Below are 27,189 nucleotides of genomic sequence, written 5' to 3' on the forward strand. Positions count from 1 at the left end.
CAGGCCTCAAAGTGCTCCAGCGTTAATCCTCCCATGAGGTCCCGATCGCCTGAGTTCCGGGTTCCTACTAATGGCTGTTTCCGAACTCGGTCTCGGGAGCATGCCCTGATCGGCTTGCTCTGGAGGCGGGGACAGGACTCATTTGAGCCTAGGACCATTTCCTGAGGCTCAACGCAGGAAGTTACCTGATCTCGCTGGAGTCCTGTAGAGAAAGTGCTGTCAGCTGCAGTGGTGGCGGCGAGAACTGGAGGTGGGTCGGGAGCCTGGCCGTTCGGTCTCGCTGAAGCTAAGGGCCCGTTTCCATCGTGGCACCACGGCCCTCTCCTCCAGCCTCGAGCCCGGCGCGGATGCCGGGGGGACTCCTTCAGGCACCTTGACGCCGTTGCGAGGGCCACCTACCTGGGCATCGCCTGGGTCTCCAGCCAGGGGACTGGCTCCTGGGTTCAGTACTCGGGGCCACTGTAAGAAGTGCCCTTATCGCCCCTCGCTCTGTCCTCCTCCCTGAACCATCGAGGCCCTGGTCCAGAGCGACAGCCTTGGACCCGGGGCTAGGAGGATCCAAGACGCTCAGTCCCGGCACCCCACAGACGGGGCTTTGCATCGTCTCTGATATGTCACCCACCATCTCCCACAAGGACAACAGTCGGCAACGACGCCCAGGGACTTTCAACCACTCTCTGGATATGAAGAGCGGTCCTCTGCCGCCAGGCGGCTGGGAGGACAGCCACCCGGAATTGGTGGGTGGGGAAGGGGACAAAGAAGCTCTTTTGCGGGATACCGGCACTGGTGACTTCTCAAAACCCCCACGGAGCTGCCGGGCGGAATTAAGCAGCATTTTGCTGTTGCTTTTTCTTTACGTGCTTCAGGGCATTCCACTGGGCCTGGCAGGAAGCATCCCACTCATTTTGCAGAGCAAAAATGTTAGCTATACAGATCAAGCTTTCTTCAGTTTCGTCTTTTGGCCCTTCAGTCTCAAATTGCTCTGGGCCCCGTTGGTTGATGCAGTTTACTTTAGGAACTTTGGTCGTCGCAAATCTTGGCTTGTCCCTACACAGTATATACTGGGACTGTTCATGATATATTTGTCCACTCAGGTGGACCATTTGCTCGGGAACACTGATGGCAGAACCCCCGATGTGATTGCTCTCACTGTGACATTCTTTTTGTTTGAATTCCTGGCCGCCACTCAGGACATCGCTGTGGATGGTTGGGCGTTAACTATGTTATCCCGGGAAAACGTGGGTTATGCTTCCACTTGCAATTCAGTGGGCCAGACAGCGGGCTACTTTTTGGGCAATGTTTTGTTTTTGGCCCTTGAGTCTGCCGACTTTTGTAACAAATATTTGCGCTTTCAGCCTCAACCCAGGGGAATCGTTACTCTTTCAGGTAGTGTATTTAAAACTATTACGCGGTGAGGATTATTTTACGTTTACGAATCCTTTTGACAGAGGGTGTGACGTTGGAGGGAATCTCATAATTTAATTTACTGGAGATGATTTGGGGGGAGATTACCCGAGGTTAAGTTTTCTACTAAAATGAGCTTGAGCCAGAATGACTACATCAGAGCAGTCATAATTGATGAATACTGGGCAATGAGCAGGGAGAGGTAGCTCATCCAATAACATTGTTGTGTAATGGCAAACAAAACTCTCAAGCCTAGGGAGCTGCTGACACTTGACTAACACACAGATGCACATTTTTTTTAAAGTTTGGCTAGTGTGAAGGCATGAATCCAGCCTGATTCCTGTGGTTCACATTTCCCTTTTCTCTTTTGTTGGATTGAGATTTCTAGTTCCTTGCTTTCTGGTTCATTTCTGCCTCTACTCTTATACCAAGAGCCCTCTTCTAGCCTTCTGGTGAATAGAATAGGGTTAATTTATTCATCATTAATGAGTTGGCTGAGTGACAGAGTTCTGAGGGCCTCCTGTGAATTAAGCAGAGTCCAACCCACAGAGATGGGAGAAGTGAACATTTAAGGGGAGCTCAGGGTTGCCAGCCACTAACTGCGTGTGAGAGTCAGGATTCAAACTGCAGCTTAACAGTTGACCCTGTTGAATTATAAGCTTCCATGAGGTGGATAAGTGGAATTCTGGAATGCACAACACCAGGTGTGGAGACTGGGTTTGGGAGATGAGAGAAAAGTTGTGACCTAATTAGTAAGATTTTTTTTTTTGAATTGCTAATAAGAGTTTGAAGTTTATTCAGTAAGCAATTTTGTGTAAGTTCTACAAAATTTCCCTATTTCTTCATGAGTAAAATACATGTCCCTGGAAAGTTTTCTTTTCTTTTTCTTTTTCTTTTCTTTTCTTTTCTTTTCTTTTCTTTTCTTTTCTTTTCTTTTCTTTTCTTTTCTCTTTCATTTTTTTTTTTAAAGCTGTCCTAACAATTAGGAAACAGAAGTAAAATTATCAATAGTAGGAATAACCAACATCAGGAATATGGTATTACCAGAATTCCTCATTCTGGTAATGATGACGGATTTCAGAGATTCTCTTGAGATTTAAGCAGTTAAACTTTCTCTCATCTTCCCAGTACTAACTTAGGGATTCCTAACAGTGGAAATGTCAGGGGTAGTTGTGTGGTGAGGGAAGTGTAAGGGTTGTGTAATAAATTTAGGGAGTGTGGAGGATGGAGGGATTCACAACTGCACTACTCATCTCTTGAAATCTTACACACTCCCTCTGTACCTATAGGCCCTATAAAGGACCCCCTTTTCTTTTTTTTTTAACATGTATTTATTTATTTATTTAGACAGAGTGTGAGCAGGGGGAGGGGCAGAGAGAGGGAGACCTAGAATCTGAAGCAGGTTCCAGGCTCTGAGCTGTCAGCACAGAGCCTGACGTGGGGCTTGAAGTCACAAACCTTGAGATTATGACCTGAGCTGAAGCTGGACACCTAACAGACTGAGCCAACCAGGTGCCCCAGGGACCCCCTTTCTACCTCCTCAATTTGCGAGTGAGCTACTACTACTGATGAAATGATCATTATACTTTTTCTTAGTTGGTTTGAGGCGAAAAATGGTTGAGAGATATTGCTTTGAGCTTAAACAGATTTGTCTCCAAGCATTCTGGAGTCCCGCTTCTGCTCTCTGGATAATTCTCTGCCTAGAAATACTTTATGAGTCTATTGTATTAGCACCTTACTGCTTTTTGTGCATCATTTCATTTGGTACTGGGACTGTTCATGTCACCAGGAAGGACTAATGAAATGATGTGTTACTTAACATGGAAAAGCCTCAGAAGAGAAATCAAGATTTTAGAGGCTGTGGAAAATAAATTACTAACTAGGCAAATTAGTGCTTTTAAGTATAAGAGTGGTTGATAAAACATCATTCCAGGAATGCCATTATGCATTCAGGAGCCATGTTAATTTTATCTTTTCTTGGCCACAACTCTTCCCCAATGGGAAGATCAGAATTGTGCTGCCATTGGATTTTTTATTTACACTGATTTGTTATTTTGAATAGCGGTTTGTTCTGTGGAATTTGAACTTTGATATCCAGGAAATTGTAAAAATAGCTTACTTTTTTTTTTTTTAATTTTTTTTAACGTTTATTTATTTTTGAGACAGAGAGAGACAGAGCATGAATGGGGGAGGGTCAGAGAGAGAGGGAGACACAGAATCTGAAACAGGCTCCAGGCTCTGAGTGGTCAGCACAGAGCCCGACGCGGGGCTCGAGCTCAGGGACCGCGAGACCATGACCTGAGCCACCCAGGCGCCCCGCTTACTTTTTAATTTAACGTTTTCTGTCTGTAGTAGACGACTGTGTTTAGTTCAAACAGTTAAGAGTTAAAGTGTTAAGAGTTGAGGAGTTTTCATTCACTTTTTTATTATTGTACATATCATATTTATAGTTTTGATCTTTCTGGAATGTAGTAGCAGTATAACTAAAAAAAATGTGTTTTTTTGGAATTTTAAGAGCATAGAAGGAATCCTGAAGGAAATAAAATTGCTTAGCTATTAAAAGAAGAGCCAAACACTGAGGCAGATGTTTAGAAAAATCAGATAATTACAAGGAGGCATAATTATTTTTTAGAATTTTAAAATACATTCTCTGATTAAGACTTTGTTTTGAGTTACAGATAAATAGAAATGGAATATATTGAGAAAATCCAGTTTTTGCCATTTAGCAAGCAGCAATCTAAATAATAAATTTAGAACATGAAGGATAAGATGAGAATGGAATCCTTTGGAAACAAAGACTTGATTATGCAGAGGTTGGCTTTTTGGCCCCTTCAGGGATCCAAGGCAGTCCTGAACTCAGAAGTGAGCTTTTACTGTCCTGCCCTGTTTGGTTTTCAAGGATTTTGGGGATCCAAAAGAGACATCCTTTTAAGTTAGAACAGATGATGAAAGTAACCCAGAAAAACACGGGGATTGGAACATAGTTTTATGACTTGAAAAGATTGTATATTTCAATTTCTTCTCTTTCTTTTTTTTTTTTTTGTAATTTAGATTCTGATTTGTATTTGTGGAAACTGATATTTTTAATTGACGTAAAATTGTTATATAATAATATTAGTTTCAGGTGTACAGCATAATTCAATTTTTGTACGTACTACACAGTGTTCACAGTAAATCTAGTTACCATCTCAATTCATTCCTATAGATAAAGAAACTAGGTCAAGCGCCTAGTTGGAGGTAGAGATACAGGATTCCCCCCACTATCTGAACATAGAGCATTCTTAGGAAACTTGAAAGCCAAATCGTGTAAAGCAGAGTATCCACACTTTCTTTTACAAAAGACTTAACTAGTGTCTTTCTTATAGTTGTTAGGAAACTAGGAAGAAACCTCAGGAAAAACCTTAAAACCTAAATACAATTTGTGCTGATTGGGCTCTTCTACTAGAGAAAAGTAGCACTCTGACTGCTGATGTCTAAAAACATCAGCCCAATCAGCCCTCTTCTGGAACGTCTGATGGTCTAGAAATGACAGATTAAAATTTTTTTGTTTTTTTAAGTAACGTGTAGCATTTATTCACTCAGTGCCTATTTGGTGCTAGCAATATGATAGGTGTTAAAATTTGATGAATAAGACCTGGAAATTCTCTGCTCCCAGGGAATTTGTAATGGGAATTTACAAACCAAAATGATGGACAGTGGAAGTGAATCAAGTGAGTTGGTACAGGATGTACGGTTTGGAGGGGAGAGTGGTAACCTGAAAAACTCATGCCCATGTAAAGATGCAAGTTTCAATTTCAATAAACTCTTGTCTTGTGGCAATAGGATCCTACAATTGCTGGATCTTATCAGTGTTCAGAGAAACTAGAAATCCCTTTTTTATTTTGTCATTTAAAAAATGATTAATTAGATTCATATGAATTGTGTCTTTAGGCCAGATCCAATCTGTGAACTGGTAGTTGCAACCCATTCCTCTAGAAGCAGTGGTAACAACAATGAATAGAAGAAGTGATTGGGATAGGGAGCAAGGTATTTGAGTTTGGGCAGGAAGCAGATTAGTCTGATACTGGAGAAGAGAGCTAAACTCATTTAGAGCTTATGGATTGGTTTGTCTATAGGTAGGTATGCTCAGAGGAGTCAATCAGAAAAAAAAAAGGAAATGTTTTGAAAAAAATGATGCTGAAAGAAAACTAATCAAACTGGCAATGAATATAGTTAAAACAGTATTTGTAAGATACTCCTTTGAACTAGAAGTGAGTAGGACCAATTAATTCTTACTTAGTGACAAATTTCTTTGCTTTCTGAAACAGGACTCATTAATATATTTTGTGTGACTAGAAATGCTATTTAGAATGTGGACAGGACCAACTGACCCATTTCTAGATAGACCAGTTATTTTTAAATAGGCTGTAGTACATTCTTTAGCGTATATATCTAGACTTAAAATATTTTCCTGCATTTTCAAAAGATAAAACTGTGGAGGCGGAGAACAGATAGGCAGTTGCTAGGGATGGTGGGTGAGGAAAAGGTGACTATAAGTGAGTGACAGCATGAGGGAGTTTTGGGGAGTGATAGAAATGTTCCATATCTTGATTATGGTGGTAGTGATTTAAAGTTTATACGTGCATTAAAGTTTATAGAACTATACACCAAAAAATTTTAGGTTTACTGTATAATCATTTAAAAAGTAATATTTATGGGCACCTGGGTGGCTCAGTCCATTAAGGCATTGGACTTCGGCTCAGGTCACAGATCTCATGGTTCGAGAGTTTCAAGTCCCACGTTGGGCTCTGTGCAGATAGCTCAGGGCCTGGAGCCTGCTTCAGATTCTCTGTGTCCCTATCTCTCTGCCCTTCCCTGCTCGCACTCTGTCTCTCTCTTTTCAAAAATAAATAAGCATTAAAAAAATTAAAAAGTAATATAAGAAGTAAAAACATAAAATAAAATCCTTGAGATTAGTCCCTTTTTGCCTTGAATGGAACACGTCCATAAATCTGATGGATCATACATCTCCATACACACAAATTGAGCAGATTTGAACTTATTTTCAAATGTTAGGATGCTAGTAATAAAGTGACATAAGTGGAGGAACACTGGAGATAGTAGAATCAGGAGGGATTAGATATTAAAAACTGGAGCCCACACCCCAGAAAGGTCTTAAGAGCCTTTTTTCTTTTTAAAACAAGGCAAAGCTGTGCTTTTTTTGTTCAGTAAAGAATTCTGGGATTGATTTTGTATGGAAAAGTCAATTTACAAAATACACTCTAAACCAGAAAAATATTTGATTTTATTTGGTATATATTTTACTCTGAATTTCACTTCTGATTTTATTGAAATTTATGTAGAGACCAATTGAATTAGTCTTTACTATAAATTTATTAATGAAAGAATCATAGAACCTCACTAATTACTGGCAGTTTCCTACCTTCATTTAGTGTTCCTGAAAAGTATAATTTGAGAAAGCAAAAGAGACTTACCTTATAAAAGATGTTCTTTTCCTAGAAAATGAAAAAAATATATATATATAAAGCCCCCTATTTCACCTGGTTTTTTGTTTGTTTTTTAAAGACACAATCTTGGGTAAATCTGGCATTTTATACATGATCTTTCTTTAGTTTTTTTTTAATGATTTTGTTTTTAAGTAATCTCTACACCCAATGTGGGACTCAAACTCACAACCCTGAAATCAAGAGTCACATGCTCTACCAAATGAGCCAGGCAGGTACCTCTGTACATGTTCTTTAATTTCATTCTTTTAAAAAATTCATATCCTTTAATTTCGGCTTTTCATTTTACATTGTATATACTATATTAGTATAGGAGGTCACAAGAATAACATTTATACATGAGTGTGCATGCTGTAACTTTAAAGAATGGGGTACATATTCAAAAAGCAAGATATTAGTTACCTTCCACCATTTCTATTCCTTGGTTTGGTGTTTTCTATTATTATTATTTTTTAAATTTCATTCTTTCCCTTCACTTTTGAACACAGTCCTTACTGGCTGAAGTCCAATGGTGATCAATTAAAACTACAGAATAAGTGATTTCAACATACCTAAAGACTTTTTTGATTGCTTTATATTATCTTGCATTTGAGACCTATATTTCTTATTCCTACCCCAGTTTTATAATTTTTGCTTCCTTAAAAAAACAAAAAAGAAAGAATCTTTGTGTTCTTAAATTTCCCATTAATTAAAAAAAATTTTTAATTTTAAAATAATTATAGATTCACAGTAGGTTGCAAAGAAATGTTTAAGGAAATCCCATGCACCCTTCCCTAGCCTCTTCCATTAACATCTTACATAACTACAGTACAATCTCAAAACCAAGAAATTGACATTGGTGCAATCCATACCACTATTCAGATTTTACCAATTATACATGTACTCATTTGTGTTTGCTTTTATGTGTGTGCACGTGAGTAGCTCTGTGTAATTTCATCATGTGTAGCCTTGCATAACCACCATCACCACAATGAAGATACTCAAATATACCATCACAAGACTCCTTTGTGTTGCCTGTTTATAGCTATACCCATTTCCTCCTCTCCATCCCTAACCCCTGGAAGCTACTAATCTGTTTTCCATCTTTATAACTATGTTATTTCAGAAATGTTATGCAAATGAAATCATTTGATACTTGTTCTTTGGAGATTAGCTCTCTTCACTTAGCATAATTTCTTTGAGGTTCATCCAGATTGGTGCGTGTATCAGTGATCTGTTGCTTTTTATCGGTGAGAAGTATTCCATTTGTTAGACATACCATGGTTTATTTCACCACTCATCCATTGAAGGGGATTTGAGTAGTTTCCAGTTCGGGGCTATTTTTATGTGAAAATAAGTCTTCATTACTCTGAGTTGAATGCCCGAGTATGCAAACACGGGTTTCTGGTAAGTCCATTTTTATTTCGAAAGAAAGTGTCAAATTTTTTTCCAGATTGGCATGGATACACCATTTTGTCTTCCTACCAGAAATATATGAATGATTCTGTTTCTCTATCCTTGTCAGCATTTGATGTTATCATTATTTTTAATTTAAGCTATTCGAATGTACTCTGCATCTCATGTGGTAGTTTGGAATGTTTGTTGTCTACTGTTTTATAAATGTCTAAATTCAGCTTACAAAAAATGATTTACGGGTGTCAAGATATAGGTTAAACAAAAGCTGAATGCAAGAACCTATCATAGCATCAGAGTAGAGGTATATGTATATGTGTAAAATAGATTTTGTGCCTGACCAGAACATATTTTAAAAAATTAAAAGAGTGATTCACTTCCATCCATTCAGTGATAGAGGCCCAGAGTTAGCATGAGATGGGAGCATTGAATCTATTGGCTTCTCAGCCTCAGCCTTGAACCTTGGGCTGAGTTTGAGCCCAAATGTTGGGACAAGATGGCTCAAAATAGCAAGATAGCTGCTTAATCCAATGCTTGATTGAAGAAACAATCTCTTCTACCCCAGAGGAAAATCTAATGCTGGAGTTAATGAAAAGGTATGTGATCTCAAACATGGCTTCATTTTCCTAAGGGGTTAGGAAAACTAAGGGATTAGGAAGGTTTCAAAATCCGCTTTGTATTTTGAGTTTTGCATTACATTGCTGTCTTTTAAAAAGCCTAATCCCCAAATCAGATATGACTATATTGTATAATCAAATAATATTTTCTGGGAGGGCTCTACGACAGCATGGATATTTTGAGCAAATGTTTCAGAGAGAGATTTGTGGCATAGAAAGGTCAGTTTCCGCTAAGAATCAGGTGGTGACCCAGGGCCAAATACACTATTTCTATTTCAGTTTCCTGCTCTGTGAAAATGAGAGCATTGGACTGGATAATGGGTGTCTGTAGTCCCATCATGCTCTAACGTGTGAAATAGAGAGCTGTGCCAAAAGCAAGAAGGTGAAAGGAAGGCCTGACATTTAGAACAAAGTTGAAGTTTTGCTTTCCTGTCACTGACTTCTGAAGGACTTAAGTTAACTTCCATAGTATGAGAGTTGGAGAGAGAATCTCATCTGAGACAAGGATGGTTGTATCAGACAATGCTACTTAATTCTTCTATTTCTTCTGATGGTGGCAGAGTGAATCTACACCTAGTCCTAAATTGTCTGGGGACCTAGTCCAAAGCCTTGAAAATGTAAAAGCTTTTGAAGTCTGATATTTTATCTCAAAAATTCTTAGAAATTTTGCCATCCCTGGTTTTTTTTTTGTTTTTTTTTGTTTGTTTGTTTTTGTTTTTTCATTAAAAAGGCTTTCCTTTAGGGGCGCCTAGGTGGCTCAGGCGATTGAGCATCTGAATTCAGCTCAGGGCATGATCTCACAGTTTGTGGGTTCGACCCCACATTGGGCTCGTGGCTGTCAGCCTGTCAGCACAGAGCCCCCCTTCAGAATCCTCTGTCCCTTTCTCTCTCTGCCCCTTCTCCACTTTCTCTCTCTTTCTCTCAAAAACAAACAAAAAAAAAGGCTTCCCTCTAAACTGTTGAGTAAAATGAATTATTTAGGAAGATGTACCATGTTTATTTATTCTCTGGCTTTGCATACCCTTTGCCATACTGCCATATGGGGAGATTGGAAGTGAGGACGGGGAATACAAGTAGCCAGATTAAAGGAGTATACTGAAGAATCTATGTTCCAGACTTCATGGACCTAAAATGGTATCTTCTCAGGCATATCTGATTGATATGAAAGAGCCTAATTGCTGTAGATAGGTGTATCTGAGCATCTGGGTAGTAAAATGAGAGATATTATTGCTGTAGAATCAGATCTAGTTTAGACCCACCTCTGGCACTTTGTGGACTGCGATCCTGTTTCATTGTGTATCAAGTGAGAATAAGGGGCACCTGGGTGGCTCAGTCGGTTGAGCGTCCGACTTGGCTCAGGTCAAGATCTCGCAGTAGACGAGTTCTAGTCCTGCGTCAGGCTCTTTGCTGACAGCTCAGAGCCTGAAGCCTGCTTCTGATTCTGTGTCTCCCTCTTTCTCTGCATCTCCCCTGCTCATGCTCTATCTCTCTCTGTCTCAAAAGTAAAGACAAACATTAAAAAAAAAAATTTTTTTTTAAGTGAGAATAATACTACTTTTCTTGGAGAGCGACTTTAAGATGTATTGCACTCTCCTATGTTTTGCTTTGGCATAGTAGGCACTTATGTGGTAGGTATTTATATCCTTCTTGGTTACTGGTGAATTGGCACAAGCTCTTAAATTTTGCATTTATGGGAATACTAGATAAGATTTAGTGGCCACTTCAGAATATTTTGTTTGTCCTATAGGTCTTTGCCCAAAAGTCATGTTTATGAAATATGAACATCAGCTTTGATATCTTAATCATACACACACACACATATATATGAATGAAATTTCAGTAATGAAATATTTAGATTATTTTTGGTAACAATATCTTTGCAATATCACTCTATGGATGTTCTCTAGCATCAAAGCAATGTTAATAAATAATAGCCTGTAGCCTAATGATAATTACTATTTATGGTAATTATGTTCATAAAACTTAATATATTTTCTGGCAGTGGCTAAGCCTCTTTTTCTGAGCTGTTGGCTTCATTCTTCTCTCCATGTGAGCTATTGGGAAAGCCTTTGAATTAGGGCTCTGAAATGATATGTTCTCACTACTTCCTCCTTTCTATGTACTGTTATTTTATTTAGAGAGCACAAAGAAATTAGAAATAATCTTATCTGGGGGGCCTGGGTGGCTCAGTAGGTTAAGCGTCCAACTTACACTCAGGTCATGATCTTGTGGTTCTCGAGTTCGAGCCCCATGTCAGGCTGTGTACTAACAGCTCGCAGCCTGGAGCCTGCTTCAGATTCTGTGATCCCTCTCTGCCCATCCCCCACTTGTGCTCTGTCTCTCTCTCTCTTTGTCAAAAATAAATAAAAAACATTAGAAAAAATAAATAAAATGGATACCTTTGTGTTTAAGAATGTTTCATATTTTTCTTTTAACATCTAAAATTAATTGTAAATTTCTCATGGTGGAAAAAAGAATTGACTCCAAAAAACAAATTTCCATGTATGTTTAAAGACTTAGTTTCTTTAATTTGCATAATTTGAATAGCATTGTGGAGACTGAATAATTAGCCAATTCTAGTGGATTCTTATTTCAACATTAACTTTAAAAAAAAATCTTTGTGCAGGCAGTGTGAAATAATTCAAAGAGTATGAAACTCCAATTCAGAAGATTTAGGTTCAAATTCTGCCTCTTAATTATTTGAGCTTTGGCAAAGATTTAAATATTCTGAGCTTCTTTTCCTCATGTGTACCCACATAATAATAATACCTGCTTTGCTTGTCTCACATGTTTGCTGTGAAAATCAAATGAGATAACAAAGAAAGAAGCATTTAAGTAATAGGGTGAGGGACGCCTGGGTGGCTTAGTCAGTAGAGCAGGAGACTCTTGATCTTAGAGTTGTAAGTTTGAGCCCCACTGGTTCCACACTGTCAGTGCAGAGCCTGCTTGGGATTCTCTCTCTCACTCTCTCCCTCTGCCCCTCCCCTGCTCGCTGTCTTTCTCTCTCTCAAAAATGAATTTAAATAATAAATAAATCTTTAAAAAAATGGTAAGGTGAAATTGGTCTAAACAGATAATTCTATATGCCTGGGGTGCCTGGGTGGCTCAGTCGGTGAAGCTTCCGACTTCAGGCTCAGGTCTTGAACTCATGGTCAGTAAGTTCGAGCCCCACATTGGGCTCTGTGCTGACAGCCCAAAGACTGGAGCCTACTTCAGATTCTCTCTCTCTCTCTTTCTCTCTCTCTGTCTCTCTCTCTGTCTCTTTGCCTCTACCCCACTTGCACTCTGTCTCTGTCTCTCTCAAAAATAATTAAACATTTAAAAAAATTTAAAAAAAGATACACAGGTAAAATGCTTAGCACATTTGTGACACATGGGTACTTAATAAATGGTGCCTCTAATACTACTATTACTTTTAATTATTATGCAGAAGCTTCCAGAAATTATTCATTCCCTGTGCTTAATTTGTTAAAAAAAAAAAAAAATGGCTAATTGCCCAGCTGTCTCTCACTGAAACAACCCAAACAGTACTCTTCATTTGTCCCCATTGTGCATGTACAAGTAATGAGGAAGTTCCTTCTGTATCACACTATTGAAGCCTATTTTCCTAAACAGATAAAAACATTAGAAAGTTTAAAAATAAAAGTTGGAAAATGTAAATGAGCATCTGTTGTCTAAGTTGTCACAATTCAATAAAGAACTGAAATGGCTTCTGTGCTTAAGTATGACTTATGTGGAAAAGCATACAACTCGATCTAAGGGTTGTGAGTTTGAGCCCCACGTTGGGTGTAGAGATTAAATAAATAAACAAAAAAACTTAGAAAAAATAAGTATGACTGATGGATCATATGGTATACGAAAATCATCGGTCACCCCTAGCTCACACTTTCCTTGAAGAAAATGACATGATAGACTTTGGTTTCATTCAGCCCACAAATATCTGCATTCCATTTCTTTTTCCTTGTTAGACATCGCTGTTTATTTTGTCTATATAATATATGTTCAACAGAGCCAGGACTGTTTATCTGCTATGCTTGATATGTTTGTTGCCTTGAACACCTAAGTATTGTTTTTGTTTTTGTTTTTGTTTTTTTTAAACATTTAATTGTTGGGGCTCCTGGGTGCCTCAGTCGGTTGAGCGTCTGACTTTAGCTCAGGTCATGATCTCACGGTTCATGAGTTTGAGCCCTGTGTCTGGCTCTGCAGACAGTTCAGGGCCTGGAGCCTGCTTCAGATTCTTTGTCTCCCTCTCACTCTGCTCCTCTCCCATTTGTGCTTTGTCTCTGTCTCTCTCTCAAAAATAAATATTAAAAAAAAACCCCACTTAATTGAAGTAAAGTTGTATACAGAATTATTTGGTATCAACGCAGATATGTCAGTTCAAAAGTTAGTTAACAGGGGTGCCAGTTGAGCGTCCAACCAGCTCACTTCACGGTCTCATGAATTATGAGTTTGAGCCCCGCATGGGGCTCTGTGCTGACAACTCAAAAGCCTGGAACCTGTGCTTATTCTGTGTCTCCTTTCTCTCTGCCCCTCCCATGCTCACACTCTGTCTCTCTCTCTCTCTCTCTTAAAAATAAACAAAAAAAGTTAATAGATTTTAACTTTTTAATTTCAGATTTCCTTTTTTTCTGGGGAACTGTATTTTTGATAACAACAACTCTAGTTGCCCTTCTGAAAAAAGAAAACAAAGAAGTATCAGTAGGAAAAGAAGAAACTCAAGGGATCACAGATACTTACAAGCTGCTTTTTGCAATTATAAAAATGCCAGCAGTTCTGACCTTTTGCCTTCTGATTCTAACTGCAAAGGTAAGAGATTTATAGAGCAAAATTTACCACTCTGCTAGAATTACCAATATCATGGAATATTTCCTTTGCCTTTTCATATCGTAAGTCCCTTCCTGCTACTATTAGAATTTAACAATATAAAGCAGTATTTTCTGTTTATTAAATTTGTTTTAAAAGGTGTGATGATATCAAATGTAATTTCAAAGTAAGCTAACTCTCTTGGGATCTTGAAAAGAATTATGCCAATTTGAAATACTTCTAATAGGGGCGCCTGGGTGGCGCAGTCGGTTGAGCGTCCGACTTCAGCCAGGTCACGATCTCGCGGTCCGTGAGTTCGAGCCCCGCGTCAGGCTCTGGGCTGATGGCTCAGAGCCTGGAGCCTGTTTCCGATTCTCTGTCTTCCTCTCTCTCTGCCCCTTCCCCGTTCATGCTCTGTCTCTCTCTGTCCCAAAAATAAATAAACGTTGAAAAAAAAAATTAAAAAAAAAAAAAAAAGAAATACTTCTAATAAATGTGAAATTTTATCTAATGAATGATATTATTGCTTGGTATGGAAATGAATGCCTTGAAAAAAATAATAGTTCACTACTGTTACAATGAACATACATTTAGTATCAAAAGTATTATAATTATTTACATAGAATGTGATCTACAAAGATATGGAAATATATAAGCATTAGAAATCTATTTAAAAATCAGTTGACTTATTTTTTTTAATGTTGGAAAGAAATATACCATAAATAAATGGGCATTTTGGTGACTTTTATTTTATTCTTTATGTTTTCTGTATTAAGATGTGCTAATTTTATAGTCCAAAAACATTTTTTAAAGATATTATGCTAGAGGAAAGGTAAGTATATTTTGTTATAGTGAAATATTGGTAGTGTTAGAATTAATATTCCTTGAATCTGAAATCAGTTATAGGAGTTTCATATTACATATTTAAAGCTATCTACATAAACAGTTTATAGGTGTCTTTTGACACTCCTGAAGTAAAATCTGGAGCCTCATTGTTTTTGAAATAGTGAGGGTTACATTTTAAGGAAATGTAACCTAATAGGGAGGGTTACATTTTAAGGAAACATTGGGAAGTTTAAACTTAAGATTCAACTTTAGGAAATAATGAAAAGTTCAAGGAAGATATTATCTAATTACATCATTTAGAGATAATCATTGGTAACACTTTGGTATATTTTCTTCCAGCACTCTTTTTTCCATGTGTGTATACTTTACATATGTAAATATAATTAATGTTATAATCAACAAATTAATAATATAGATGTGTGTATATATATATATATATATATACACACAAATATGCATGTAAATAAAAGGAATTGGATCATATAATATATAATTTTTATCTCATTTTTGTCTTATTACTCCATGTTCCTTATCATTAAATAATTTTTGAGGGGTGCCTGGGTGGCTCAGTTGGTTAAGCTTCCGACTTCGGCTCAGGTCATGATCTCATGGTTCATGAGGTCGAGTCCTGTGTCAGGCTCTGTGTTGACCACTCAGAGCCTGGAGCCTGCTTTGGATTCTGTGTCTCCCTCTCTCTCTGCCCTTTCCCACTCATGCTCTGTCTCTCTCAAAAATAAACATTAAAAAAAATTTAAAAACATTTATTTTGAAAACATACTTTTTTATACCTATGTAATTGTTATAGTATATCGATTTGCTGCAATTTACTCATTTTTCTGTTGTACATTTAATTTGCTTATTTTACTTTAATTTTTTTAAAATGTTTATTTTTGAGAGATCGCAAGCAGGGGAGGGGCAGAGAGAGAGGGGGATTCAGAGTGGGTTCTGTGCTGACAGCAGAGAGCCCAATGTGGGCCTCAAACTCACGAACTGTGAGATCGTGCCCTGAGCCCAAGTCAGGCACTGAACTGACTGAACCACCCAGGTGCCCCTAATTTGCTTACGTTTTTTAATTATAAAAATGCACTAGTGAATATTTTTGTGCATATACATTCTGAATATTTCCTTTCAGTAGATTCTTAAATAGGCAATTAGTGGATCAGTGAATATGATTGCTAAATTGCTTTTTAAAAGATTATAGTTATACTGTTGCCAGCAATGTATAAGAATCTTATGTCCCCCTTTTATTTTTTAAAAAAACTTTTTTTTTTAATCTTTATTTATTTTGAGAAAGAGACAGAGTGTGAGCAGGGGAGGAGCTGAGGGGAGGGAGACACAGAATCAGAAGCAGGCTCCAGGCCCTGAGCTGTCAGCATAGACCCCGACCTGGGGCTCATACTCTCGAACCGTGAGATCATGACCTGAGCAGAAGTCAGACGCATAACCGACTGAGCCACCCAGGCGCCCCTTATGTCCCGCTTTTAAAGTAAACCTGACCAAAAGTAACACCTCTTCTAACTTTTAATGTCTTAGGATAGTTTTCTCTGCTTTTGAGTTTTATAATCATTGGAATATCCCATATGTATTATGTCTGGCTTCTGAATTCTTCCACTTAATGTGATATTTGTATAATTTATCCGTATTGCTATTTATCGCAACAGTTTGTTCATCTCGTTGTTTATAATATTCCACTATATAAATATGCTACAATTTATTTATCCATTCTATCACCAAATATTTAGTTATTTCTACTTTTGGACCGTAGTTATTTCTACTTTTGGACTGTATTTTTATTAAAAATAAAAATAAAATATGAATATTCATAAAAAATATACATTACTTTTGGTGAACACGGATGCACATTTATGATAGGTAAATACCTAGGAATAGAATTGTGGGGTCACGAGAAATGCTTTAGTATATACTGCCAAACAGTTTTCTGAAGTGGTTGTTTCCACTTTTCCATATTGCCAGTGGTGTAAGAGAGTTCCAGTTGCTTCACAGCCTTGAGAAGACATATTTTGTCCTTTCAAATCTAGCCTTTCTGGTGGGTGTGTAGTGGAATCCCATTTTGGTTATAATTTGCATTTCTCTGATGACTAAAGAAGCTGAGCATCTTTATATATGGTTATTGGCCATTTGAATATCCAGAGCTACCTTCTTCTTTAAATTTGTAGAAGTTTTATATATGCTGGGTGTTTTGTTAGATATTTGTACTACAAATGTCTCCTACTATAGCACTTTTAAGATAGAGTAAATGTTGAAGTTAGTTTGTATATCTAATATTTACAAAGACTGGGTGAAATAGTGAAATCCTTTTCTGGAGTTAAGTGAAATTTCTTTGACCTTTAATTCTTCCATGGTGAAATTTGCCCTTTGGCTCCATTCCAAGAAGTTAAAGTGCATACTATTATAATTCCTTTAAAAATGTTTTTTAGGGGGCGCCTGGGTGGCTCAGTTGGTTGAGTGTCTGACTTCGGCTCAGGTCATAATCTCACGGTTTGTGAGTTTGGGCCCTGCATCAGGCTCTGTGTTGACAGCTCAGAGGCTGGAGCCTGCTTCGGATTCTGTGTCTCCCTCTCTGCCCCTCCCCCACACGTGCTCTGTCTCTCTCTGCCTCTCAAAAATAAAGAAAACTAATAAAAAAAAAGTTTTTTAGTATTGATTCACACTTACTGAAAATTTGTTTATATAGTTGAAAGACTTCCCATATATCGTTACTCAAATCCTCTAATTGTTAACATTTAATTCCACTTTCTGTATTCTTTAGATTTGTGCTCTATCATATATTTCTTCTGAAATATTAATTTGTACATATTATGTGCCCCTTTATCCATAAATGCCTTGAGTATGTATTTCCTAAGAACAAAGGTTTTCTCTTCCAAGCCACAACTTAATTAAAAATTTAAAAAGTTTAGGGTGCCTGGGTGGCTCAGTTGGTTAAGCATCCAACTTGGGCTCAGGTCATGATTTCACGGTTCGTGAGTTTGAGCCCCGTATCAGGCTCTCTGCTGTCAACACAGAGCCTTTTTGGATCCCCTGTCCCCCTCTGTTTCTGCCCCTCCCCCACTGATTCTCTGTCTCTCTCAAAATAAATAAATAAACTTAAAAAAATTAAAAATAAATAAAAAGGAAGAAATTTGAAATTGATATAATACTATTATCTAATCACAATCTATATCCAAATTTCACCAGTTGTCCCAATAACAGCCTGTATAACTTTACTTTTCCTGGTCAGGGCTCCAGTCCAGATCACACAGTGGATTTAGTTGGCATCAGCCTTTCTTTGTCCTTCATGACCTGATATTTTTAGAGCATACAGGCCAATTATTCTGTAGAATGGCATTCCATTTATGTGTGACTGATGTTTCTTCATATTGAGGTTCATGTTATGCAAATATTGATGACTTCAGAGAATTACATCAGGAGCCTTATCATGTCCCTTTATCCCATTAACCGTTATTAACTTTGATTACTCAGATAACCCATTGTAAAGTTACTATTTTTCTTTTTGTAATTAAAAAATAATTTATGAAGAGATACTTTGAGACTCTCTAAATATCTTATTTCACCCCAAACTTTTACTCACTACTTTTAGCATTCTTACTCTGTTTGTTTTTGCTTTTTTTTTTGGTTTTTTGGTTTTTGCTTTTTTAAAAATTAATCTATAATTTTTCTTCCCTCTCATTTAGCCCTTCAAGTATAATATTTTCTTGGAATTACTTTTGAAATGTTAAATATTTTTGGAAATTTTATTATTAGTCAGAAATCATCAAAATGTATTTGTTTGGCAGTGATGCTTCATTTTATATATTTTTATTAAAAAATTTTTTTAAGTTTATTTGAGAGAGAGAGAGAGCATGAGTGGGGTAAGGACAGAGAGAGAGAGAGAGAGAGAGAGAGAGAGAGAGAGAGAATTCCAAATAGGTTCTGTGCTGTCAGTGCAGTTCCCAACATGGGGCTTGAACCCATGAACCATGAGATCATGACCTGAGCCAAAACGAAGAGTTGGACACTTAACCAACTGAGCCACCCAGGTGCCCCAGTGATTCTTCATTTTAGCCAGATTTTATTTGGAGTCAATTAAAAGCTTTTTTTTTTAAACTTAAAACATAGAGATCAGTAAGTTTGGGTTTGAACGTTGTTTATTTTAAGACATTAAAGTTTTTGAAATTTAATAGTAATTACAAGCATCTGCATTTCCTAGAAGTGCTGAATTTTCAGTTGTTTTCACCAAATATTGTTAGTAGACCACAGGACAAAGTGTGCCTTCCATAATTTGATTGTTGTACCAGATAGAATAATCTATTTTCTTGTAAATCAGTAATGACATTGAGGTCTCGGAGAACTTACATATGCTTGGGGAAAAATATTTTGTAAGTTACAAATTAAAATACTTTTTGTTTTTATATTGCAGATTGGTTTTTCAGCAGCAGATGCAGTAACAGGACTGAAATTGGTAGAAGAGGGAGTACCCAAAGAACATTTAGCCTTATTGGCAGTTCCAATGGTTCCTTTGCAGATAATATTACCTCTGATTATCAGCAAATACACTGCAGGTCCCCAGCCACTAAACATATTTTACAAAGCCATGCCCTACAGGTAACAATGAAATAAAACCTAACTATGTAAGAAAGGTTAAATGAGTAATATTCGTCAGTATCATTAATGCCCTTGTGTAAAGTATATATGAAAAAGACTTGAAAAACGTCTTTAACTGCAATATCATTTATATGCACTTTTATCTCTTTTTAACTTCTTAACAAGTTTTAGATAGCAGGCTTCTTTCACATAGTAAGCATACAGATTTCTGTTTTTGTTACTATTTTTTAACGTTAATGGAAGTAAACTCCATGTGTCTTTCTTTGTCTATAGATTATTGCTTGGATTAGAATATGCTCTACTAGTTTGGTGGACTCCCAAAGTCGAGCATCAAGGAGGATTCCCTGTATATTACTATATCATAGTGCTGCTGAGTTACGCGTTACATCAGGTAAGTTTGCCGTGGTTTTCTCAGGAAGTAAACTGTTTTTGGCAAATAAAGAAGACATTTTTCTACAGTTGCCTTGAAATAATGATGATAAATTTTAAGACCGAACCATGAATCTGACACTGAAGAAATTATTTAACAATGAACTTTAAACCTAGTGGCTTTTGATTTATTGAGCTCTGTTTGTAGAAAGTTTCTTCCTCATTTTTTTTGTCCATTCAACCAGTGTTTGTTACATTACAGAATTTATTCCAAAGCCAGTAATTCTACCCTTGCTAAGTATCCCCCAGTCCGTGTGTAAACTTGGGTTCTTTATTTCTTCTATTCCACATGCCTTTTCTTTCTGAAAGTACTGAGAAATGATGGCTACTGAGCTAGAGATCCCAGGTTTTCAGTTTAGATTCTGTATTGAAAGTTATGACTGACTCTTTGTGATGTTGGAAGTTGTGTGTTAATATGCTTTCTCTTTCTTTATTAGGTATGTTTTGCCATCACTAAACTGTAGACTCCCAGCAGTAAACTTTGGGACTTGACTGCAGTTATTACCAATGTATATTTAAGAGTCACTTTGCATTTTTCTCTGGAACCTAGTTTAAATTCTTTGAAAGTTGTATCTATAAATTCTTCACTTGTTTTTTAACTAACACCTAAAATTATGGCTACCAAGTTATCTCAATAATTTTTTACATACAGTTCATTTAGGAGAACTCCATAATGGATCTGTCCAACTAACTGTATGTTTATTTTTAGTTATTTATTAAAAATTTTTTTAATGTTCATTTACTTATTTTGAGAGAGAGAGAGAGAGAGTGTGTGTGTTTGCTAGCAGGGGAGGGGCAGAGAGAGAGAGGGAAAGAGAGAAAGAATCCCAAGCAGGCTCCATGCTGCCAGTGCAGAGCCCAGCGCAGGGCTCAAACTCACAAACTGTGAGATCATGACTTGAGTCAAAATCAAAAGTTGGATTTTGGCACCCCAAATAACTGTATGTTTAAATAATAACTGTAAAATAACAACTGTAAAATAATAACTGTAAAAATAAATAACTGTATGTTTAAAGAAATACTTTAAGGAGCACCTGGGTGGCTCAGTCAGTTAAGCGGTTAAGCGTCCCACTTCAACTCAGGTCATGATCTCATGGTTCGTGAGCTCGAGCCCGAGTCAGGCTCTGTGCTGACAGCTCAGAGCCTGCAACCTGCTTCAGATTCTGTGTCTCCCTCTCTCTCTGCCCCTCCCCCACTCAAACTATGTCTCTCTCTCTCAAAAATAAATAAAACATTAAAATTAAAGTAGTACTTTAGCTTAGTAAATGTTTCACTCTCTGTGGAAGTAAAGGAAAACTACAGTGAAGTAATCCAAAATCATTTGTTTGGCTTTGGATTTCATAAAAAAAAATTTCTAAAGTCTTGTTGATTGTTCAGACAGCCGGATGCTTTCTGGGAAAAACAGTACAATGCCACGTAAATTTGAGAAATAAATGATACATGACATAACCTTTTTTTATGTAGCATCTTAATCATTCTTTCAACAAATATTAATCGGACACCTATTCCATGCCAGGAACCATTCTAAGCACTAAAATATAACAGTGCATATCCCTGACCTTAGGGCGTTTATATCCTAAAGGCTTTCAGAGGACTATAGTGAAAGAGACCTATTTATTTTTTGTGAAACTTAGTGTTTTCCGTCTTATTTGTCTTTAGAACTCCTTTTTCTATGAACATCCCATGAAGCAGTATTCGAAGGAATGCAGTTTTGGAAACATGGTTTGTTTCCATGTTCCTAAATGGAGGGTTAATTCTTGCCTCTTAAGGAGATTTTTCTCTTTAGTTTCTCTCATGAGTTTTGTAATGTCATTTTTCTTTCATGGATATAAAATAAAATTATATACATATGTATGTATATAATTATATATTCATGTTCCTTTGGATATTTGCTTACATGTGTAGTATACATGTAAGTATACTTATATATATATATACGTATATATATATGTGTATATATATATGTATATATATATGTATATATATGTGTATATATATGTATATATATATATAAGTATATATATATATATGTATATGTATATATGATGTATTTAGAAACAGTACAAACATGGGGTTTTGCTAATTGCCATATGTATCCTTGGATGGCACCCTATCTGTCATTTTCTCTATTGCACCTTCCTTGACTACTTATTGTAGAATTAATAAGTAGACTATTAATAAGTAGAATTAGTAAGTAGACTACTTATTGTAGAATTAATATCTCATTTATTTGGTCCCCAGTAGCACAAAGTGTGTACTTCTACTTACTTACTGTATTTCATCATAATTATTTATTTCTTATTTTCCCAGCCTAGAACAAGTTCTTCAAGGGCACAGACAGACTGTTGTCTTATTCATCTTTTTATTGCCATGGTCTGACCTGCCCTATAGTGGGTACTAAATAAATCTTTGTTGATTTGAGTTTAATAAGGGTCATGAAAATTAACTTTTAGGTTTGTGATTTTGATGTTCTTAATTCAGACCGTAGTTTTATAAGGTCTGATTATGCTAAAGATGTTTTATATTTTCCTTGTAGGTTACATTGTATAGCATGTATGTTTCCATAATGGCTTTCAATGCAAAGGTTAGTGATCCACTTATTGGAGGAACATATATGACCCTTTTAAACACTGTGTCCAATCTGGGAGGAAACTGGCCTTCTACAGTAGCTCTTTGGCTGGTAGACCCCCTTACAGTGAAAGAGTGTGTAGGAGCATCAAACCAGAATTGTCGAACACCTGATGCTGTTGAGGTAAGTATTTTGTAACTATAGATAAAATTAAGCCAATATTAAGATAATTGATTTTCAGGGGTGTCTGACTGGCTCAGTCCATGGAGCACGTAACTCTTTATCTCAGGGTTTTAAGTTTGTGCTGCACATTGGGTGTAGAGATTACTTTAAAAAATAAAATCTTAGGGTTGCCTCGGTGGCTCAGTTGGTTAAGCATCTGACTCTTGGTTTTGGCCCAGGTCATGATCTCACGGTTCTTGAGTTTGAGCTGCACCATTGGGCTCTGTGCTGGCAGTGTATAACCTGCTTGGGATTCTCTCTCTCTCTCCCCACTCACCTGCTCACGCTTTCTCTCTCTTTCAAAATAAATAAAATAAAACTTTAAAAAATAAATAAAATCTTAAAAAAAGAAAAAAGAAAGATATTTTCTTATTTTGCCTCTAAGGTACTATGTCTTTTAAAAAAATTATGTCTGGGGGTGTCTTGGTGGCTCAGTCAGTTAAGCAAACAACTTAGGCTCAGGTCATAATCTCACAGTTTGTGAGTTCAAGCCCCATGTCAGGCTCTGTGCTGACAGCTGAGAGCTTGGAGCCTGCTTCAGATCTGTATCTCCCTCTTTCTCTGCTCCTCCCCCACTTATACTCTGTCTCTCAAAAATGAATAAATGTTAAAAAAAATTGTTTTTTTTTAAAGTATATTTTGAAGGGTAGAGCCTGTGACTCTTGATCTCCAGGTCATGAGAGCCCCACATTGGATTCTTTAAAATATAATAATAAAAAAAAAATAAGGGGAGCCACCCATCATGGTTCTTGAGTTCGAGCCCTGTATGTGGCTCTGTGCTGACAGCTCAGAGCCTGGAGCCTGTTTCAGATTCTGCGTCTCCCTCTCTCTGCCCCTCACTCACTCACTCTCTCTCTCTCTCTCTCTCAAAAATAAATAAACATTAAGAAAAATTTTTAAAAATAGACAATAATAAACAATACTTAAAAAATATTTTTTGTTAATCTCTTAAATTACAAAGTAGAAACATCTAAATTGCTGAATACTTCCATTTTGAAACTGTGGAATATTTATTATAATTTTATTTTTGCAGCTTTGCAAAAAACTCGGTGGCTCATGTGTTACAGCACTGGATGGTTATTATGTAGAATCCATCATTTGTGTTTTTATTGGATTTTGTTGGTGGTTCTTTCTTGGTCCAAAACTGAAAAAATTACAGGATGAAGGACCATCTTCATGGAAGTGCAAAAGAAGCAACTAATGCATTCACTACTGGACATTCTAGGAAGGTAACTGCAGTTTCATTTTAATTCAGACAGCTATGATAATCAGTGTACAGGAGTATAAAATGTTATTTTAAACACAGAAATTATTAATATAAAATGCCAAATGATTAAAAAATAGAGACCTCTCTGTATAGTTGATTATATTTTCCTTGCCTTGTCAATGTATTTAAAGTTTACTTAAGGTCAGGACATTGGTTCTAAAACAAGTTTTCTGGCCTTGTTATTTGATTTATATCTTTTTAATTTACTGACCAAAGTATGTTTTAACCTGCAGTGCAGTAGTCATGGGTGACAACCATGCAGTCAAGTATTGTTATCAGTACCTATCATTGAGCTATATTTAAAATTTTGGTAAAATATATTAAATAGAACAAAGCTTGATATCCAGGTACTAATTACAACTAGTCTGGCCTTGTTGGCAGTTAAATCTTACTTTGAATTGCAAATTGGTTAAATTCTATGTGGAGTTTGCTGAGAAGAGAATGTAGACTACTGAAATGCCTTTTTAGTTGTTATTCTTCTGACTATAACCACATTGTACTAATGAATCTGTGTTAAAAAGACTCTTAAATGTATTTACTGCTTTTGTAAGCGTTAAAGATTTATAAGAAGATTATTCAAACTATTTTTTATAAAATGAAAGCTATGATTTTTAATTTAATGATTCCCCTGTTCCCCTTTTTTTGGAAGCTATTTTGATTCTGTGTTAACTTTTACCCTAAAGCTTACATATGTTTTTTGTCATAAGTGCTTCATGGCATACAGACAGCTCATGAAGGGATCCAATTTAGTGTTGTATGTATGTTCATGGCAAAGTTTTGAAAATAAAAAATGTTTTTCTTCAAGCAATTTTTTTTATTACTGAGAGGAAAAAAAAAACAGTAAAGCTTTCCGATTAAGTAAAATGTAAATGAGTAATTTAACCATAATTTTAAAGACTAATGCTTTAGAGAGACAAAGACATTTTGTGCCTTTGACAAGTTAAATCGTGTTGTGGAAGATGGTTTCTCAATTAAGCACTTTACTAGTGAGAAAACACCTCACAATTTATATGAAATATGGTACTGTATTTCCACTTATGAAAACAAAACTGTTTGTAAACTGTAATTTCCAGTGGAGGATTGGTATCCCAGGAGAATTATGCTTTTGAATACGTTAGCAACTCCCAACATATTATGTATACCCAGTAATAAGGTTCTTTGCATATTTTGTGTTGTGTATTACTCTGACTCTAGAGATTATGTAAATCCTTCCAAAGTTATAGAAAAAGAAAGATTGAGTTTTACTTAATTTTGTGTTTGTGGGAAAATACTAATTTTTGATTTTGTTAATTTTATAACATAGGTTGAATTTTAGAGTGGGTTTTTTTATAAGTAATGGAGGATAAAAATGGGTGGGAGAAAATGGCACTCAGCATCTGAAGAAAGATAGAGGCAGTGACCTCTAGAACTCATGCATTGCCATTGGAAAGCCTGTGTTGGGCATCGATGCCAGATCCTGAAGAATCACCTGGAAAAACATCCTAGAAACAAGGAGTCTACACCAAACCATAGTCTACCATACTTTGTCACATGGGTTGTCCATTATCATGTATTACAACCAAAATGTTTACTTGAATAAAGAAAAAAACCCACTTAACTCTCAAATGTGAAATGTATTTTACTTTTTAATTGTTGGATTAATAAGGTCACATTGCCATAATTACCTTTCATTTCTTACCCATTCCTAAAATTTACATACTTTCAAACATACTTTGAAGTCGACAAATCTTTAATGACTTGAAGTATTAAAATATATTTAAGTTTAAGCCTTTAAGGTGAAAGCTATTGCATTTGCTCTAGAAATGAACAGTTATTTTGGATTATAGTTGTTTGGTTATTTGGGTACATGCTTGTAATGCATACCAAAAAATGACTTCTTAATAGCTATGTGCAACTAGGTTGTATACATTGATCACTGATGGCATCTTATAAATGATCTACTTGAATCTGAGGATCTGTTGATGTTAAATTGGTAGTATTAGAAAAATACTACCTATTTTTCCATATCTTTTTCTTTACTGATAGATCTGATAAACTCTGCCCACAAGTATGAACATTAACTTTTCCAGTTAATATATTATATATTTACTAGCTAATATTCTTATAAATCTGGTAAGATTAGCTAAAATTAAAACCAAAACTTCCTTCCTTTGCAATTAATTTTGCCTGATTAATCATAAAAAAAATTGTTCAGCACCTAAAACTGATTCATCTGTTTTTTTAACATTAAACTTTTGAGACGTAAACCTATTGTTTGATTTAATTCCTTTATTACAAGGATTTTTATCCTAAACACGTGTCAGTGGGGTCTTGGAACCCCTGAATTTCTAGCAAAACTGGATACGTAATTTTTTGTCTTTCTGAAGAGAGCTCTTGTTAAAATCTTAAATGCTCTGTGATCCAAAAAATTGTAAAAGCTATGCCTTATTGAATGTGAACTGACTTTGAATTGTAAACATAAATTTGAAATAATAGTTTTGAAACTAATTGTTTAAAGCATCCCAAAAACAATGTTAAAAGAAAAATCTATGATGAAAACTAGAAAATGTCTGCATTTATAGTAGTGAACTTGAAGGGATTACTGGTAGGGGAGGGATATGAGGGTAAATATAACCCTAAGAAAAGATATTTCCTAGTAATTTAACCTTTTTTTCCTATGGATAATTTCTATTTGCCCTGTTAACAGATACCCAAAAAGTATGTTGTTTTATATTAAATGGCTGAGATAATATTTAATCATAATTTAATATAACATAGGACCAGACTTGTGTTTTGTATTTTGGGGGGATCATGTTTTCTCATGTGGTTGAAAGAATGAATAAAACTATAACACAGACTCTGCTAAAAATACAGAACCAATTTGTTGGGGACATTCCATGCATATTTCCAAAATGTATTTTACCTTAGTATTAGAGAAAGAAAATAAATGTTAAAAAATGATTCCATTTTAACCAGGATTAATATATTTTCATTACAGAAGAAAGGTGATAGAGTGCATTGTACTAGTGAGACTCTTTTTAACCAATGTCTTTGGTGAATAGCAAGGCATAATTATTTGATTTTTCTCTTAGCAGATTTTAAATACCAGTTATAGACCTTGCTTTTGTTTTTGTTTTCCACTACAGCTTAATCTCTGCCTGATTTGACAGTGCCATTTTTTTTAATTAAAAAATTTTTTTTTTTTTTTTTACATTCTTGAAAGAGAGAGACAGAGCACAAGTTGGGGAGGGGCAGAGAGAAGGAAACACAGAATCCAAAGCAAGCTCCAGGCTCTGAGCTGTCAGCACAGAGCCCAATGTGGGGCTTGAACCCACAAACTGTGAGATCGTGACCTGAGCCGAAGTCGGATGCTTAACCGACTGAGCCACCCAGGTGCCCCGACAGTGCCAAATTTTTAATGCAACCACTATTTAATTCGGGAATAGGTGCTTTCCCTTTCCTACCTGTCAAAACTGCTATTAGAATCTTCATTTTACTCCTTTAAATTGTGAGCAAGGTAAATGGGCCTGGAGACTTTATGTTTTTTCCTGG

The 27,189-nt window shown here is 36.3% G+C and overlaps 1 protein-coding gene across 3 annotated transcripts; it reads left to right on the forward strand.

Annotated features, from left to right (window-relative positions):
• SLC33A1 (solute carrier family 33 member 1) lies at positions 1-26,585 on the forward strand. Of its 3 annotated transcripts, XM_015066028.3 has the most exons (7): positions 9-1,386; positions 13,536-13,726; positions 18,987-19,171; positions 19,445-19,562; positions 22,137-22,352; positions 23,425-23,620; positions 24,962-26,585. In XM_015066028.3, the coding sequence occupies exons 1-6, from the start codon at positions 612-614 to the stop codon at positions 23,590-23,592; spliced, it is 1,653 nt and encodes a 550-aa protein (XP_014921514.2). In that variant the 5' UTR covers positions 9-611; the 3' UTR covers positions 23,593-23,620; positions 24,962-26,585. The 3 variants fall into 3 exon arrangements, with proteins under 3 accessions (XP_026917359.1, XP_014921514.2, XP_053077253.1); XM_053221278.1 differs by having other exon boundaries at positions 23,425-25,255; XM_027061558.2 differs by lacking the exons at positions 13,536-13,726; positions 19,445-19,562 and having other exon boundaries at positions 1-1,386; positions 23,425-25,255.
• The last annotated feature ends 604 nt before the right edge of the window (positions 26,586-27,189 follow it).

Source organism: Acinonyx jubatus, chromosome C2 (genome assembly GCF_027475565.1).
Source record: "Acinonyx jubatus isolate Ajub_Pintada_27869175 chromosome C2, VMU_Ajub_asm_v1.0, whole genome shotgun sequence".
Lineage (NCBI taxonomy): Eukaryota > Metazoa > Chordata > Mammalia > Carnivora > Felidae > Acinonyx > Acinonyx jubatus.

What these genes read in the sequence shown, in the direction of transcription:
- SLC33A1 (XM_015066028.3), top strand. Translation starts at nt 612, where the DNA reads ATGTCACCCACCATCTCCCACAAGGACAACAGTCGGCAACGACGCCCA. An exon ending in GGGAATCGTTACTCTTTCAG is followed by an intron (nt 1,387 to 13,535) that starts GTAGTGTATTTA and finishes TTTTAATTTCAG; the next exon opens with ATTTCCTTTTTTTCTGGGGA. An exon ending in TACAAAGCCATGCCCTACAG is followed by an intron (nt 19,172 to 19,444) that starts GTAACAATGAAA and finishes CTTTGTCTATAG; the next exon opens with ATTATTGCTTGGATTAGAAT.